This window comes from Anser anser (assembly GCF_964211835.1).
Source record: "Anser anser genome assembly, chromosome: 8".
NCBI classification, from domain to species: Eukaryota; Metazoa; Chordata; class Aves; order Anseriformes; family Anatidae; genus Anser; species Anser anser.
In genome coordinates this window covers 2,914,201-2,929,373 of record NC_139728.1, presented here as the reverse complement: position 1 = coordinate 2,929,373, position 15,173 = coordinate 2,914,201, and the positions used below count along the sequence as shown (strand labels likewise).

Genomic DNA, 15,173 nt, shown 5'->3' with positions numbered 1-15,173 from the left:
CCGGCCCCCGGGGCCGCCGCTGTGTGAGGGCACCGAGCCCCCGGGGCCTCCCCCCGCGAGGGGGCGGCCTGGCAGGGAAGCTGCGGTGTGCCTAGTGAAGGAGCGCAAGGCCAGCTCGCAGTGGGCTCTTAAATTAAAACAGCGTTATTTTAATTATCGACCCAATAGTCAAGATGACATTCATATCTTTTATGCTTCAATTATGGCTTCAGGGATCCAGGTTAACGTGTAGATGGGTGGCAATGGAGGGCACGTCCCATGGGCCGTCTGACACGAGGGACAAAAATGGGTGAAATGCAGGCTCCAGGGATACTGCTGCCAAGGTGGTATCAGCAGTAACGCCATGGACACACCGCTGCCACCCATGTGCCACTGCCATGGTCACTGCACCAATGGTGGCAGCTCCAAAACGTTGGATCCAAACATCCAAAAGGTGTTACTGCAAGCGGTGAAACAGCTCTTGAAGCTAAGGATGGGCCATGGTCCTCTGTGCCCACATGTCCTGTACCTGCTTGTAGATATCAGCATCATTCTTGAGATTAAACTTGCAGATACATCACGTATCATAAGCTAGACAAAATACTTCAGAAAAGGAGCCAATCCTAAGATACAACCAGTCTTGTGAACTTTATTACATTTCGATTCCTTCCCGGAGAAAAATACATTGGTTTTCAGCAGCTTCCAGGCAACTGACCTAACTGCCTCCTGTGCTGCCCTAGCTTATTTGCAATCCGTTTGATCAGAGTTTAATATTTCTTTGCTTTGAGCTGTTTGGCTTCTTTAATAAATATGCTTTAATACCCCACAGATTTTAGTCCTTTTAGATTTTTCACTTTGCAACCTCCATATTAAACTTGAATTTGACTACACTAGACTAAAGCCAATGCTCTGATATTATTTTAGCAATTTTCTGCTATACTATGGACATATGCTTACCAGAAGTTACAGGTTATCTTTATTTTAAGTGGTGAGGACCTGGACACTGCTCAGTTTGCACATAAAACTATCTGACTTCCTTCTGCTGTGGTTACTAACCAAGAATTTTCTAAGCATTTGATTCTCTCACCAATCAAAGTTCAGATAGGTGTTCATCACATTCCTGACTGGACATAAAAATAATTTAAAAAAAATCGTATAGGTAGGTACAATATGCTCTCTCTTAAAATAATACCTAAAACGATGCCTAAAACACTGACAAAACTAATGATATCTACTAATGACTAAAACCAGAAGATAAACTAATGAAAGACATGACATATTAACCAGACATAGAACATGATAACCAAATACAATCTGCCAATTTCACTTAAGGGTATTTTTTTCTGACATCGAGTAATTAATCTAATATTACTGTGTACAATCCATGTCTAGGATGCCAAACACATCTTCAGAAGTTCATATAGACCATTTTGATGTAACAGCAGAGAGTACAAAGGCACTCAAAACACTGAACAACAGCAGGAGTCGGGGACTGGAGTGTTTCCCAGCAGAGCTCTATAAAAACAGAGAGCAATCTTGATAAACCAAATTCAAAATAATTCCACTCATTACTATTATTAAAAGCATAGAAAGTTTCAGAGAAATCTTTTCCTGTTAGCCCCTTCTATTGTGTAGATACTTCTGACATTAAAAAAACCATGTGCCACATCTGCAGTATGTGCAACTCAACAGGTGTTCAGTTTTCAAGCAATAAGCAGGAGTATAAAAAGTATAAATTCAAAAGAATAAAGCACCTACATGGTCCTGCTTTTCTACATTTTTATTGATACTGTTCCCATTTATTATATGTACATTGCACATGCAGTCTCAAATGCTTATTCACATACAGGAAATCTGACAATCTATATATTGTTTATACCTCACAAATATAATCAATTCTTTCCATTTTCTGCAATACATAAATAGGAAGAAACCAGTAGAAACCACAAAGAGGAAAATTGCTTACCACTTGACTGCCCCCTGAGGAAGGTGAATTCTGCAAACAAAAAAATAATAAGTAAGGAGATCTAGAAGTGTTCCCACTCAATGGTTTTGAAGACAGTTTTGTCCAAGATCATTAAATTTTAAAAAAATAACAATAAAAAATATACTGTGGGTTAGATTCAGACAGATGAAGGAAATAGTTTTAGTTCCACATTCTCTTTATCCCATTTTACATGTGAAAATGTCAGCTAAAGTTGATGAAGGGGCAAAAGCCTATTTTTCTCTCATTCCATTATCACATCCCATACAGAGTTTCTTATCCCTGTGTTTGAAAGAGGATTTTAAAAATCAAATAGTGCTAAAAAATAAAAACGGAGGGAACAGGGAAAGAAGTAACCTGTAATTGAAAGACTCAAGACTTGGGTTAATCAAAACAAACAAAACAAAACAAACAAACAACAGCAAAACCCGAGGATTAACTGAGCAGGACCTACACAAACCTACACAGAGAACAGGAATTCAAAAATGGGGGACAGCAAAATGTAACAAGGTCACTAACTGGAACGTAAAGCAATAAAAATTCAGATTTAAAATATAACTGAAATCAAGAGTTTCCCCAACCTGAGGCTGCATATCCAATAGCAGTTTCTTTAAATATGCTCTAATACAAAAGGAACTAATACACAGTGTTATCTTCAGACCAAATCATCCAGAAATTGCTCTACCAACCATCAACCATCCTTTTTTTTTTTTTTTTTTATTTACTAAGAAAAGAAGGTGCAAATGCTATGATGAAATTTTTCTTACCGGTTTCCCAGAATAAGTGCTTCCTGAGTTAGAGAAGCCCTGCAAAATATTGATAAGACATTTACTTTTGTTGTAGTGGACTCCTCATGAACTGTTTAAAGAACACACATGAGTCTTGAAAATGCCCCATATTGGTAGACTTTCATTTTACATTTTCCTTGCAATTTTTTCTCCTATTTTAAGTGAATGGTCTCAAGTAAGCACAGCTACACCCTTTTTATTCCATGAACAGTTTCAGAAGATTTTCAAAGCCACGTATCAATCTGAGTGAACAACAAAATTTGAAACTGAAACAGCTACCCTGGTATTTAAATACATCATTCCTAACAGAATTATCCAAGCACATTCCCCTGGACAAATAACAGATATATCAAAACTTTGTTGGTGGGAGGAATGAATGCAGCCTCATCCTAAGGTTGAGGTTCGAACAAAATATTCCAACTTTAATTTACTGGCCAGTTTTGTCAGGCATCTATGATTTGTATTTACTATTGTAACATAATTTTAAATTTCACCCAAAGTACTGTTACCTATTTTAAATACTATAATCAACATTTCCAAGTTGGTTGTGATATACTGAAAGAAGAATGTCCTTACTGGTTTTCCTTGATTACTGCCTCCGAAGGAAGATGAACCCTGAAAATAAAAATAAAAATAGCCAGTTAGTTTTGACTCTAAGCTTATTTGTACTTCATTATATTCTAGCTATCTGGAATAAAGGACCACAGGAGAATGAAACGTATTTTATGCCCAGTCACCCAAAAATCCCAGAGAGAAGGCTATGTGAATTAAGAATGCTTAGCATTGTTCTGTTGTAAATATTTGTTGGTATGATGTATTAGTCATAGAAAATGTAATTCAAAGTTCTTAAGAAGGAGTTGGTTTGTAGTTGTAATGTATTCAATATATAGAAAGGAAAAAAATAAGGTCAAATTATACGTTCATTCATTTGGAATCAGTCTACAGTTAGGAAAAAAAGGTAAATTAAAATTGAAATGAAGAATGAAAAAAAAAGGAAACGTTAAGAGTCTTTATGCTCCCTATACAGCCCCAAAAAAGCTCTAATAAGGGACATAATTTAAAATAAAAGTGAATACTGAAAAGCTAGTTATTCTATAAAATCATATTTGGTCCTCTGACAAAGTAGCTCTGCTTATTTGAATGACATCGCCAACAAGAAATCTCACGGGCATTGACTCTTTAAGAAGTGACATCAAATATGGTACATAAAATGTCTCTGCTTTATGATTTAGATGGACAAAAATTTAACAGTTGTGCCCACTTTTTAATGAACAGGTGAATACATCTTATGTTCTATAAGAGAGAAGCATGAAATAAGCACATTGCATATGCTTATTTGTATCTCCTGCAATTGATTGACAAGAGCAAGGTCTAAATTACATGGTTGAAAATGCTTAAAGGGAAAAGGTAAAAATAAACATAGTGAAGTAGCAACTAATATGTCCTCCAAAAAGAAAATATTTTCTTCAAAGAAAGCCAGGAATATTTTCAAAGACATATAGATATAAAGTAATTGAAAAAGTGATCCCTGAACACACAGTGTATGATTGCTGAATGAATTTAAACAGAAGTAACTGTTCATGAAAGTCCCTTACTAAAAATAACGGTCCTGTAATCTCATTCTGTTATTACTAAAAATAACCTAGAGAATGACACAGTCCATTTACTGAGTAAAATGCTGGCAAAAAATTATCTACTGAGTGAAAATAAATATTGTGTTTGCATTTGTTGAGATTATCCCAGTAAATAATGACACACTGCATATTTATTTTAAGTAACTCTCAGAAAATGTCTGTAATTAATTGGCTACATTTTTTTCTTTAAAAAAAAAAAAAGCAAAATGAAAAAACAGGCATACCAGAAAACAAACAAACAAAAAAAAGTTGAACTTGAAAAGTTTTTACTTACTGGTTTACCATATTGTCGGCCTCCTGAAGAAGATGAGCCCTGTAAGAAGACAATAAAACAACTTTTAATTGAATAAAAAAGATCTTTTGTCACTGTCTTGAGACCATTTGTGCAGTACTTAGGACAAACTTACTTGAATGTTGTTTGAACAAAACTAACTGAGGTACTTAAAACTTCATCTATCTACTATACCTCAGAACAACAGCAATTTATTATTCTGAATCAAGAAAGCAGTGTTTTGAAGCACCATGTAATGATTACAGTATGATCAAAGATACGTTTTACACAGAGCAGTAATTATAATAATATATATAATTATTGTATTCAACTTGCTGAAGCTACTTTAATAGATATTTACATATCCATCTACGTCAGATATTTAAGCTCAGTAAAAATGAATGCATCTTTCAGCATCAAATAACTGACCCGGAGAGTACAGGGAAAGCATTAGCAGTGATGGGAAGAGAATACACTCACCTGCCCGCCATACTGGCTGCTTCCTGAGTGAGAAGATCCCTATAAAAAAATAAAAAATAACAAATAAATAAAATAATGGGAAAAAAAGTACTTAAGTATTCACAGAATAATAGAATAACAACAGTTACTCCTTTTTGCTGTGCAGAATGAAATATCATAGAAAGACCTTGTGACAGGAGATAGCCGCAGCAATCTGGAAGTGTATTAATCTAAAAAGATGCAGTTGAAAGACTTCTGACTAATTGCTCTAAATTCTTTAACAGCTGAAATTAGTAAATTTGGCCATCACAAAACACCCGCTAAGACTACTCTTTGACAAATGTATGGATGTCAAGTCTCTTTATGTATGGTTCTGTTCAAGAGAAGAAAAATTCTACTTTATTTATGATTTTTCTGTTAGGTGAAGCATGCATCCGGAGAGCTTTGAGTGTATTTTTTTCCTTATTATTTCTAATAAGTAAGTTGGGAAAGATGTGATTTGTTATGAAGCGTATAAAACCCGAGTTATTTAGACCTCTGCTCTCTCTGTGCTACAATAAATCATTGGCTCAATAGAGTGATAGTGAACTCGAATGCTTTCCAGTGAAGTAAAAAGAATTTTTCTTTTTTTTTTTTCCCCAACAAAGTAATACTAATGAAAAATATGTTCTACCTTCTTATTAGATAGGCACCTATTATATTTGTTAACTTTTTGGGCCAGTAATATTTCCTCTATCTGTAACAAACTACTAAGTCTACAAAAGGCACATAAGGAGGTGCTTACAGTGAGAGATTTGAAATGCATCTGAAGATTAGGAAAGAAGTATTTTTGTGGGCAACACACTCAAATATGTATTTTCAGAGCAATATAGTGGTATATTTTGCATCATATTTCCAAGTATTTAATCTTTAAAAAAATGCAAAAATAAGTACTAATAATAAGATTGAAAAATAACACAGAAAATAGATTTTTGACTGGTGCCATAGCCATGTGCAACTGAAACATGAAAATGATTTAATTATCTCTTGAAGTAAGAGGCATTCAGAAGTAAAACTGAAATTATGATCTATTCACTTTCTTTGTATTGAATTTTGTTGCTGTTTTTTCATTTCTGTTACTAACAGTCCCTGCATTATATTTTTCATTTAATAAATAACAAGTAGGAAGAAAGTCTTGAAAACAAAGAGTTGCTTGCCTGTCCTCCATACTGATTGCTTCCAGAATAAGATGAACCCTGTAAAAAAAAAAAAATAAAGTGAAACTCAGAACTTTTTTTTTTCCCCCCACTACTACCTGGCACCAAAAAATGGATCTAATCTAAACAATATTCTTAACACCAAGTAACTGAAAGAACCTTACAGTTATTAATGCAGATGGCAAATGGCTACATCAGAGAAAGAGCACTGTTATGCACTATATTAGTATTTTATTCAATGAGATAAAACCTGTGAAATATTTTCAAATATTTTTTCAAAGTAAACAGATTTCTAAACCTACAATCTTGACTACTACTAAATCTTGGCTCTGATAAAGTCAACAGACACTTTATAAAAAGATATAACTGAAATCTGAAGAGACTGATTCAATAAAAGCCAGATACACTCCATTAAAAGCTCTGTCCCTATCTCTGTGATTAACCTAAATATTTAATGGCTTCTGGGCGAACATGGCAGCTGAGCCATGTTAATTCCCGAGAAGCTAATTTGTTCAAGTGTTAAAGAATAATTGCTTACCTGTCCACCATGGTAGCTGTTTCCTCCAAAAGAGCCCTATATTCAACAAAAAATAGCAATTATTACTTTGTGTAAAATTCAATCTCATGTAGAGGAAAAGCATAAGAGCATAAAAGCATCAATAACATAATCTTGACTTATTGTGCCTGTGAAGTAATTCACACTGATTGCTAGTATACTTTTCTAGTTGATTGATCAAACAAGTAAAGGATTTAGTTTCAATTACTCCTTTCATATTGGTTGCTTTCAAACAGAAATAAGCTAATAGTTTATATGCTGTTTTTAGCACTTCTGATACTCAGTGGTATACTCATGCAACGTGGTTTTTGCTTGATTTCATAATGTGAGAAAGAAGAAATTAAGTAATTTTGTCTATACTGTAGCAACAGATAACTGAATCCAGTTCAAAAACAAATTAGCATAAAATTCAAAGCAGGTGGTTTTTGTTTGTTTTTAGTAGTTACAAAAATATAGAAAATATACTAAGACAGAAAAATGAAAATAGACCCTTTTAAAATAAATAAATAAATGTGTTGCTCTGCTCCCACCTGGAAGCATTTTAAGCCAAGAATTTTGTATTCAAGTTCACTAGTTCAATCATTCTGTTAATAACTATCATAGGAAGAGTGTTATCACCCACACACGTACAAAAACCAGCAAATACACTATGAGATACTTGGAAAACGGTTTCTCAGAAAACTTCTGCACCTCTCTTACAAACCAAAAGAAATGAAATGCTTTGAAGTAGTTTTTCATGTCTGGGTATTTTACTGAATTGGCACTGGGTTTCCTTCAATATGGCTGGAGAACATTACTATTTATTTTATCCAGGGTGGGGAAAGTGCAATTTATTTCCCATGTATTTTTTTTTTTTTGAAAATAGAAATGCATCTGGGTAGGTAGCTAGTTTTGAATACAATATTACAGTTGCAAGTCAATTAATATTTTAGTCCTTAGCAAGTTCAAAATCTCTCACTTAAGCACAATGCCAAACAACTATTATCATTCATATAAATTCATGGGAAGAATTAATTCAAGAAGTGTAGTTCCTTGGGAACATTCCAGTTACACATTACTACGGAAGATATACAAAGAATACTTACTGAGTTTCCACCAGGACACAGACATCCACCCTGTATTACATACAAAACAAACAAGTTTATTTTTTAAGGAGTACATGGTTGGAAGAAGCTTCTGAATTAAAAAGTCAAACTCATATTTGGCTATTGCAAGATAACAGACTCAAGTTCGTGCTCAAAGACTCACTTAGCACCTTCTAAAAATTAGCTTCTTTCTCTGTCCACTGTTCTTTCAGGCAAGTTGTGCACTTACTGTTTTTTGTTGTTATTGTTGTTGTTGTTGTTTTTTTTTAATATAATCTTATTTGTCATTTACTCTTACAGTGACAACCATCCTCCCAGAAGGGTGAGTAAAGAAATCTGTGTAGTGCTACAGAAAAAGTGTTGGTTAATCCTGTCCCACCTCCTCTGAAAAGAGGCCAGAGCAGCTGGAATGAATGCAGTATTCTTACATGCTACAGATATTAGGGAAAACTTTGGCCTTTGGGATCTCCGAATGACATGCAAAAAGAAAATAACATACCACCTAGGCTTTGGGCAAGAAGGACAGTGGTGAGAAAAACAGTTCTTGTGAAGGAAAGATACACAGGTAAATTGGGAGTGCCTGTCACTAGCACAACGGACGTGTTGAGAAAGAAAAGCCTACCTGTCCACCATATTGGCTGCCTCCTGAAGAAAAGCCCTGGAATAAAAATGAGAAACTAATTATTTGTGTTATTAAGTAACATTCCTGATTGTTCTCTGTTCCTTAACCTTTTAAATTGTTTCTGTTTAAAAACAAAAATGGATTTCTTAGATCAAGGTTGAATTTAAGGAAGCATTTCCAATATAGTCACACAGACCCCTGTAGCATTTGCTCGTACCACGATATACCACACAGACCTGTATTTTGCAATCCTCAACACTTTTGCTTAAAGCTATGCTTCCTTAGATTTTTATTTTTTATTTTTCCAAAAATTACAGAACAGTGTTTTCTTGATGAACTCTTTACCAGAACTGCAAATATTATGGAGGTAGAGGTTTTACCTGTCCACTATACTGGCTGCTTCCTGAAGAAGCCATACCCTAAAGAAATAAGGAAGCATTTATATTTGTTGCACATTCTTTAACTTACAACCTGTTATTGAAAAACACAGTTTTGTTTTCCATAGATTTAAAAGCCACAGGAATATGAACTCTTCCTTCATAACCATTTTAAAATATCTATTGGTCTTTAAAATGGCTATATTTTTAAATAGTACAATAAAGTTTAAATCAAAGGGAGCTTCATGCAAGTGTGAGTAGTACAGCTACACTGGATTCTGTGCTCAGGGCAGATGCATATGTTTCACATTCCTGAGTGGGCTGACACAACGGGTCTTAAATTTATCTATTCTGCCTGAACAGTATTTTGCTGTAAGCCACCTTGTATAAAGGACCCTGTTTTTCTCAAAACAGTAAAAGAGAGAAAGGTGAACAATGGAACAACAAGCCAAAAAGAGAAAAACAATTGTCACCTATCCTCCATAATGTCTGCCACCTGAGAAAAATGGACCCTGACACAAAGATACCAATTATTATTTATATCAAAAAGCTTCTTTACAGGATTTTGAAAGAAACACTATTTTCTTTCTCTGTTGTACAATGAAGGATTACAGAAAAGCACTCATCTTATTCCTTTATGTGTTCTATGCAAATTAGGGACCATCTGTAACATGAATCTTCCATAATACTGATCGTAAGGAGTGATCATGAGCTATTGTGACTCTATATGTAGTTGCATTTGGGGGGCATTTTATTTTGACTGAAAATTTCTCTCTCATCTAATTTCCTTTCCAATGAATCTGACAAGAAATGTTTTCAGAGGACAAGGGCCAGTTTGTTTGGGGGTTTCACTGCATATGAAAGGCTACACCGTAAGACAGCTCCAGGAACCTTCTTCATCCTCTTTCATTTCACAAGGGCATAGAACACCTTCCCTTAACAACTCCTAACCTTCTCCCATTCCCTTCCTGAGGCACGTTGTTTCTCTGATACCAGCTCTGTATTTGCATTTTGCTAAGGGAAGTGAGGTGTTCCATTGGTTAAAGTAGAGGAGGAATGCAACTTGATTCCACACTTCTTACAGTTAGAACTAAGAAACCACAACAGTAGAAGGCAAGAAGGTTCTAGAATGAGGAGGGTAAGTCAGAGGCTACAACAGAAGTCCTGTCCTTTCATAGTTTTTGTATTGTTTCAGATCATGATCATTAGAACCCTTATAATCTATCATCATATTAACAGAGCTTACTCAAAATTGTATTTTTTGCAGTCAATACAAAAGTAGTGAGTTATGAGGTAGAAAGTGTGTGTGTTAGGATAAGAACTACACAGGAAGAGATTCTCACCTGTCCTCCATACTGGCTGCCTCCTGAAGAAGGTGAACCCTGAACAAAAAGAATTGTGTTCTTTACAACCATGTTATAGTACTCCTTTGTACCACCATCCATGTGAAAGAAAGGTACCCCATTTCTTTCACTGCAAAAGTGTGAGTCGGATTAACCAGACTGTGCAAAATGTCTGATGCATCTACCATGATGCATCAGAATTTACATCTTCTAAAAGCTCTCTTGTGGTTTTGTATCATGTACATTTACAGTTAGTATAAGCAGCAAAGTAAATAGAGTAGAAAAAGAATCAATCTTAGTCTCTTACACAGAGAACTACCTATTATCTTGTATAAATTCATATATACCAAAAGGGAAGAATTCTCACCTGTCCACCATACTGGCTGCCTCCTGAGGAAGGTGAACCCTGAATATCAACAGAGAAGAAACTGAAATTTCTTTACATCCATTTAACGAGACTTTAAAAATTTTTGGTCAGCTTCACAAAGTATTTATTTATTTCAGAAAGACATGACGTCTTACCCCAAGGGATTGTATTCACACACAGACTTTTATGACCTAGTCCTGCAAATTTCAGGAGCCATATGAGTCAATCATGTATTTTACATTCTATTTCTTCTTAGTCTTAAATATGGTCTTCATCTAAACTTGTTTAGTTTAATCACAGTAGCAACCACAGTGTTATACTGAAAGACTTTCTAGGATTATAGACTAATCTAAATTAAGTTAAAGGTGGGCAGACATCGAATAAGATACAAGTTATGCTTAGGTTTAAAGTATGTAAGTGGGGACTATTAATGCTTACTTGTCCACCATAACGGTTGCCTCCATAAGATGACGATCCCTGGAAAAATATTGAAAATTGCTTTTTTCTGTTTCACAAGGTGTAACAGAAAACAAGGTAACTCATGGATATGAGAATGCATCTGCATTTTGTTATTTTACTGTTTTGTTTGTAATCTTCACAAAATAAACTCTGCATTTTCATCTTCTTTAAATTCACAATATTACTACAGAGAATGGATCACTATAAAGGTTCTCAAAATTTTAAATTGAGGCAGCTATCCTGATAATCTTTTAGTTGATAAGAGCCAAATATTGATAAGAAAAAATAATAGAGAAATATTAAAAGTAAAAGCGTACATGTCCACCGTAACGGCTAGTTTCAGGGGAATATGAATCCTGTAAAAAATGCCAAAGAAGTGAGTTATTTGCTGAAGGATTTCCTTAAATCAAACCACTACTGTCCCAGGATAATAGGAGCAAGACAACAAGATAAGAGTGAAGACAGGTTAGCAAGACTTTTGGTATGCTCTAATGACTAGAGTTCAAGCCTTACCACATAACTTCAGGAAATACCTGAATTGCCAATCCATACTGAATTTTTTACTTTTAAAACACAAGCGCTTCTGTTTCCCTTGATAGCTGAACACTGCATTGTCACAGTACTCCTGAAAACATTTTCTCTTTTGTTCTGCAGACATGATAAGGCTTATATACCTTTCAAAAGATCACAATGGAAATTATTTTCTACCTTGCCTCACCATGTTCCTCAAAATTCTCTCTCAGAAATAACAAATAATTTCTTCTTTCAGAGAAATAACAAATAGTTTCTTCCTGCACAGTCTAGCACATGCCCCTTTATGCTTATGGGACAGGTGCTAATGTGATGAAAGATATTTTGTTGGATATGTGATTTTTCTCCGAAAGAATCCTTCCTACTGCAGATGATGTAGAATGAAACAAAACAGCATTCACCCTAAATCAAACTTCTTTGTCAGCAATACAAGCAGCATAACACCAGAACATGTATCTTTCAGACAAGCCTTTTTGCCGGATATGTATTATTTTGTTTCTTTATTTGTTTGTTTTCCATGACTCAAATTCTTTATTTCTGATGAATGATCATATGTCACTGTTATTGATAATGTATTGATGATACTTAGCATGATTCACAACTCTTTTATATCACCACGCTTATAATTGTGAATTTGAATCAAAAATGCTGCATTCTGTTTCATTGTTTCCCACATCTATTTTTTATGTGACCATCATCATGCAAGTTCCCCCAAAATGAGGGCAATTAATTGCTCAGAAAGCCATCATATACTGTTTTTAGGATGTACCAAACTCAACAAATTTAATTTACTGAGTTTTTGCTCTTTAAACAAAGTTCCCACAAACAAACTGAACTCAGAGTTTTTGAATAACTATCATTTTGCAAAGTGTCTGGGTGGCTCTTCTTTCTGAATGAGTACTTACTTGGCTACTGTGATGGCTGCCTCCAGATGTGCCCTGGGGAAGAAAAAAAAAATCAGTTATTTTTCTCTAAAAGAACTATTTTAAAGACTTCTGGAAGGACAATAGTACATGCAGTTCTATTTTTAACTCTTTTGCTTGAGTTTAAAATCCACTCAAAATGTAAAGTCTATCCTTCCCTATTTTGCTAACATGTCTAGAATTCAATGTGTAGCTGTCCAGTAGAATGGCTGTCCCTAGAGCACTTTTAGAGAGAAAATATCAGTCATTTCACTTCGGAGAATCTGACTGAAGGACAGGCAGTTTATTTCTTTCTGTTTCAAAATCAGTGAACACGCTGAAGAATGACACATCCACAAAAACGCTTTTAATATTCATTCTTGCAGAGTACCATGGACCTTTTGAATACTGCTGTTTTTCCACAAGATCTGCTAAGCCTCGTTACGAAACAAAACTGTTTTGTGTCTAGTACATAATGTTAAACACTTGTCAGAAATGTGTCCTTCACAAGGAATCCTTACTGTGCAAAATGGCTTTCCAAATGCACTGTAAAGAAGATACTAAAAGACAACATTCTGAGGTGGACCCCAACATACAGATGGCTGAGAACTAAGATCTACATTAAGTATACACAAGCCATTTTCCCATGCTGAGGTACTGGGTACATCTGTGCATTGTAGTTTGGATCAGGAGCGTACTATTGAGATGAAATTCCTTGGTAGCACCCACTCACTACAGTTTGGTTTGCATCATGAAGTGGTCTCAGAGGGAATGAATTAGATGCCTTTCAGGTGAAACTAAATTGGAAGATGTTCTTTAGGGACACAACTGCCTTTTGGTCCACAGGACTAGAACTAACCCTTCCTGAAATGTGTATAGTGTGGCCATCAGTTCATCAGGAATGACTGTTTCACTCTGTGTATCTGTTTCTATAAGTTTGCAGTAGTTGTTCATATATACAGAGCTGCTATGTTCCCTCACTCTATATACAACCCCCGATTCAGAACAGCTGTCCGAAGATGGCCAAGTCAGTATAAAAAAACCTCAGTCCCAATCAGAAGATCCAAAGAAAGCAAACCCCACCATCAATAATATTGAGGATGTAGAACACAAAAGTTAGAATATTTTCCTGACTGTAAATCTATACACATTCCTCCTTCTTACAAGAGAGCACAAGGCTAGTCCTATTTATCCCACAGTATTAATTCACACGGTGCATTTATGTAGCTGTGTCTAAGCTGGCTTTATACCAACTAGCAGACTGACAAGAATGCCACAGAGTTCAGTGCTAGGTACAGAAAGATCTCAGTGCTTTTTTTCCTTCTAGTACAGCACATATGGAGTTCCAGTGACATGTACTGCGTGACTTTCTAACTCATGAGGAACAGAATTGGTCTTGAGAATGCTGTAAAACAGGTCTCTCCTGCAAAAAGAGTTCTTGTCCATATTAAGGAGATTAAGATCACAGAATTACTGATCAATGAAATACTAAACTATTCCATGCAGTGAATGATCTGAGAGGAATACAAAACATATAAAACCATGTCCCTAGGGGATATTTTGACATCATTCCAAGGAAGGCAATGGAACTGATTCCCAAAGTAAATATTTATATTGTTATGTACCTGTCTTTCTGCCAAACATTTCCATTCAAATGCTTCTGTTTGAATGAATAATATCTCAAATGGAAAGAGAAATTGAATGATGCAAGAATGTCCTGTGTATATTTTTAATTGTAACTAATTAATTTTCAGAAGTGTTTAACTATTCATTATTGACTCTTTTTAGTCTCTCTAGACATCACATTGACAGAAGAACACAGGACACACTTAAAAGGTGATGAACATTGCTTACATTTGCAGAGGAATTGCTTCTCAGTGAGGTAGGTAATCCACCCTATAGGGAAGGAGGAGAAAAAAAAAAGAGGAAAAATAAGTTACCCTTTGCTTTGTCTTTGATCAAACTAAAAATGAAATAAAACCTTAGAATGCATCTTCCTTGGTACTTTAAAGGAAGAATATCACAGTTTGAACTTACATTACACTTAAACTTCACTTTTCTTAACTTGCCAAGATAACTAATAGTCCTTTTTGGCCTGTAAAGCTATACATCACAAAGAACCATTTTGTATCTACCTATGACTGATTATCTAGAAAATAAGAACACTACCCAAGTTGTGGGAATGTCTTTTACATACTACAGGTTGATTGACCACATATTATTTTGCTTTGGAAAAGATATGGTACCTTATTTCACAGCCTAAATAATTTCATAAGGACTTAAAAGACAATGAGAGGTCCTTAAAAGGATAAATGAGAGGTGTTTCAGAGATTTATTTTTTTTTCTTTTTTAATTAGACATATATTTCTGAGTCAACTTTTTACAGCTAGCAATTTCATAGACTTTATGTTATTTTAGCTTCCCTTCATGATGAAACTTTTGTCAATTAACTCTGGTATTTAATTTAGAGTTCTACTCTAGAGTAAAACCACTATTGCCTTTCTTTAGAATTGTTATCTATTTTTAAGACGACACACATTTCTATAGATACGGTATGGTAACTGAAAGTTACTGTTCAGTGAATACATATTGGTGCCAGCAGTGGGCATCTGAATTCCGC

General features: G+C 35.0%; 1 protein-coding gene across 50 annotated transcripts in view; it reads right to left on the bottom strand.

Annotated features, from left to right (window-relative positions):
• Positions 1-603: 603 nt before the first annotated feature.
• LOC310903314 (uncharacterized protein) overlaps positions 604-15,173 on the bottom strand; it is a 53,631-nt gene continuing 39,061 nt past the window's right edge. For 43 of the 50 annotated variants that reach the window (XM_083846309.1, XM_083846358.1, XM_083846356.1 and 40 more), the window contains 17 exons: positions 14,408-14,449; positions 12,557-12,589; positions 11,438-11,476; positions 11,100-11,138; positions 10,662-10,700; positions 10,295-10,333; positions 8,955-8,993; positions 8,575-8,610; positions 7,953-7,982; positions 6,850-6,885; positions 6,312-6,350; positions 5,137-5,175; positions 4,660-4,698; positions 3,328-3,366; positions 2,731-2,769; positions 1,946-1,975; positions 604-1,494 (listed from right to left, as the gene is read on the bottom strand). In XM_083846309.1, the coding sequence (XP_083702435.1) occupies positions 1,396-1,494; positions 1,946-1,975; positions 2,731-2,769; positions 3,328-3,366; positions 4,660-4,698; positions 5,137-5,175; positions 6,312-6,350; positions 6,850-6,885; positions 7,953-7,982; positions 8,575-8,610; positions 8,955-8,993; positions 10,295-10,333; positions 10,662-10,700; positions 11,100-11,138; positions 11,438-11,476; positions 12,557-12,589; positions 14,408-14,449 (696 nt within the window). In that variant the 3' untranslated portion in view covers positions 604-1,395. The remainder of the gene's footprint in view (positions 1,495-1,945; positions 1,976-2,730; positions 2,770-3,327; positions 3,367-4,659; positions 4,699-5,136; positions 5,176-6,311; positions 6,351-6,849; positions 6,886-7,952; positions 7,983-8,574; positions 8,611-8,954; positions 8,994-10,294; positions 10,334-10,661; positions 10,701-11,099; positions 11,139-11,437; positions 11,477-12,556; positions 12,590-14,407; positions 14,450-15,173) is intronic. The other 7 variants (XM_083846353.1, XM_083846315.1, XM_083846316.1 and 4 more) reach the window with 5 other exon arrangements.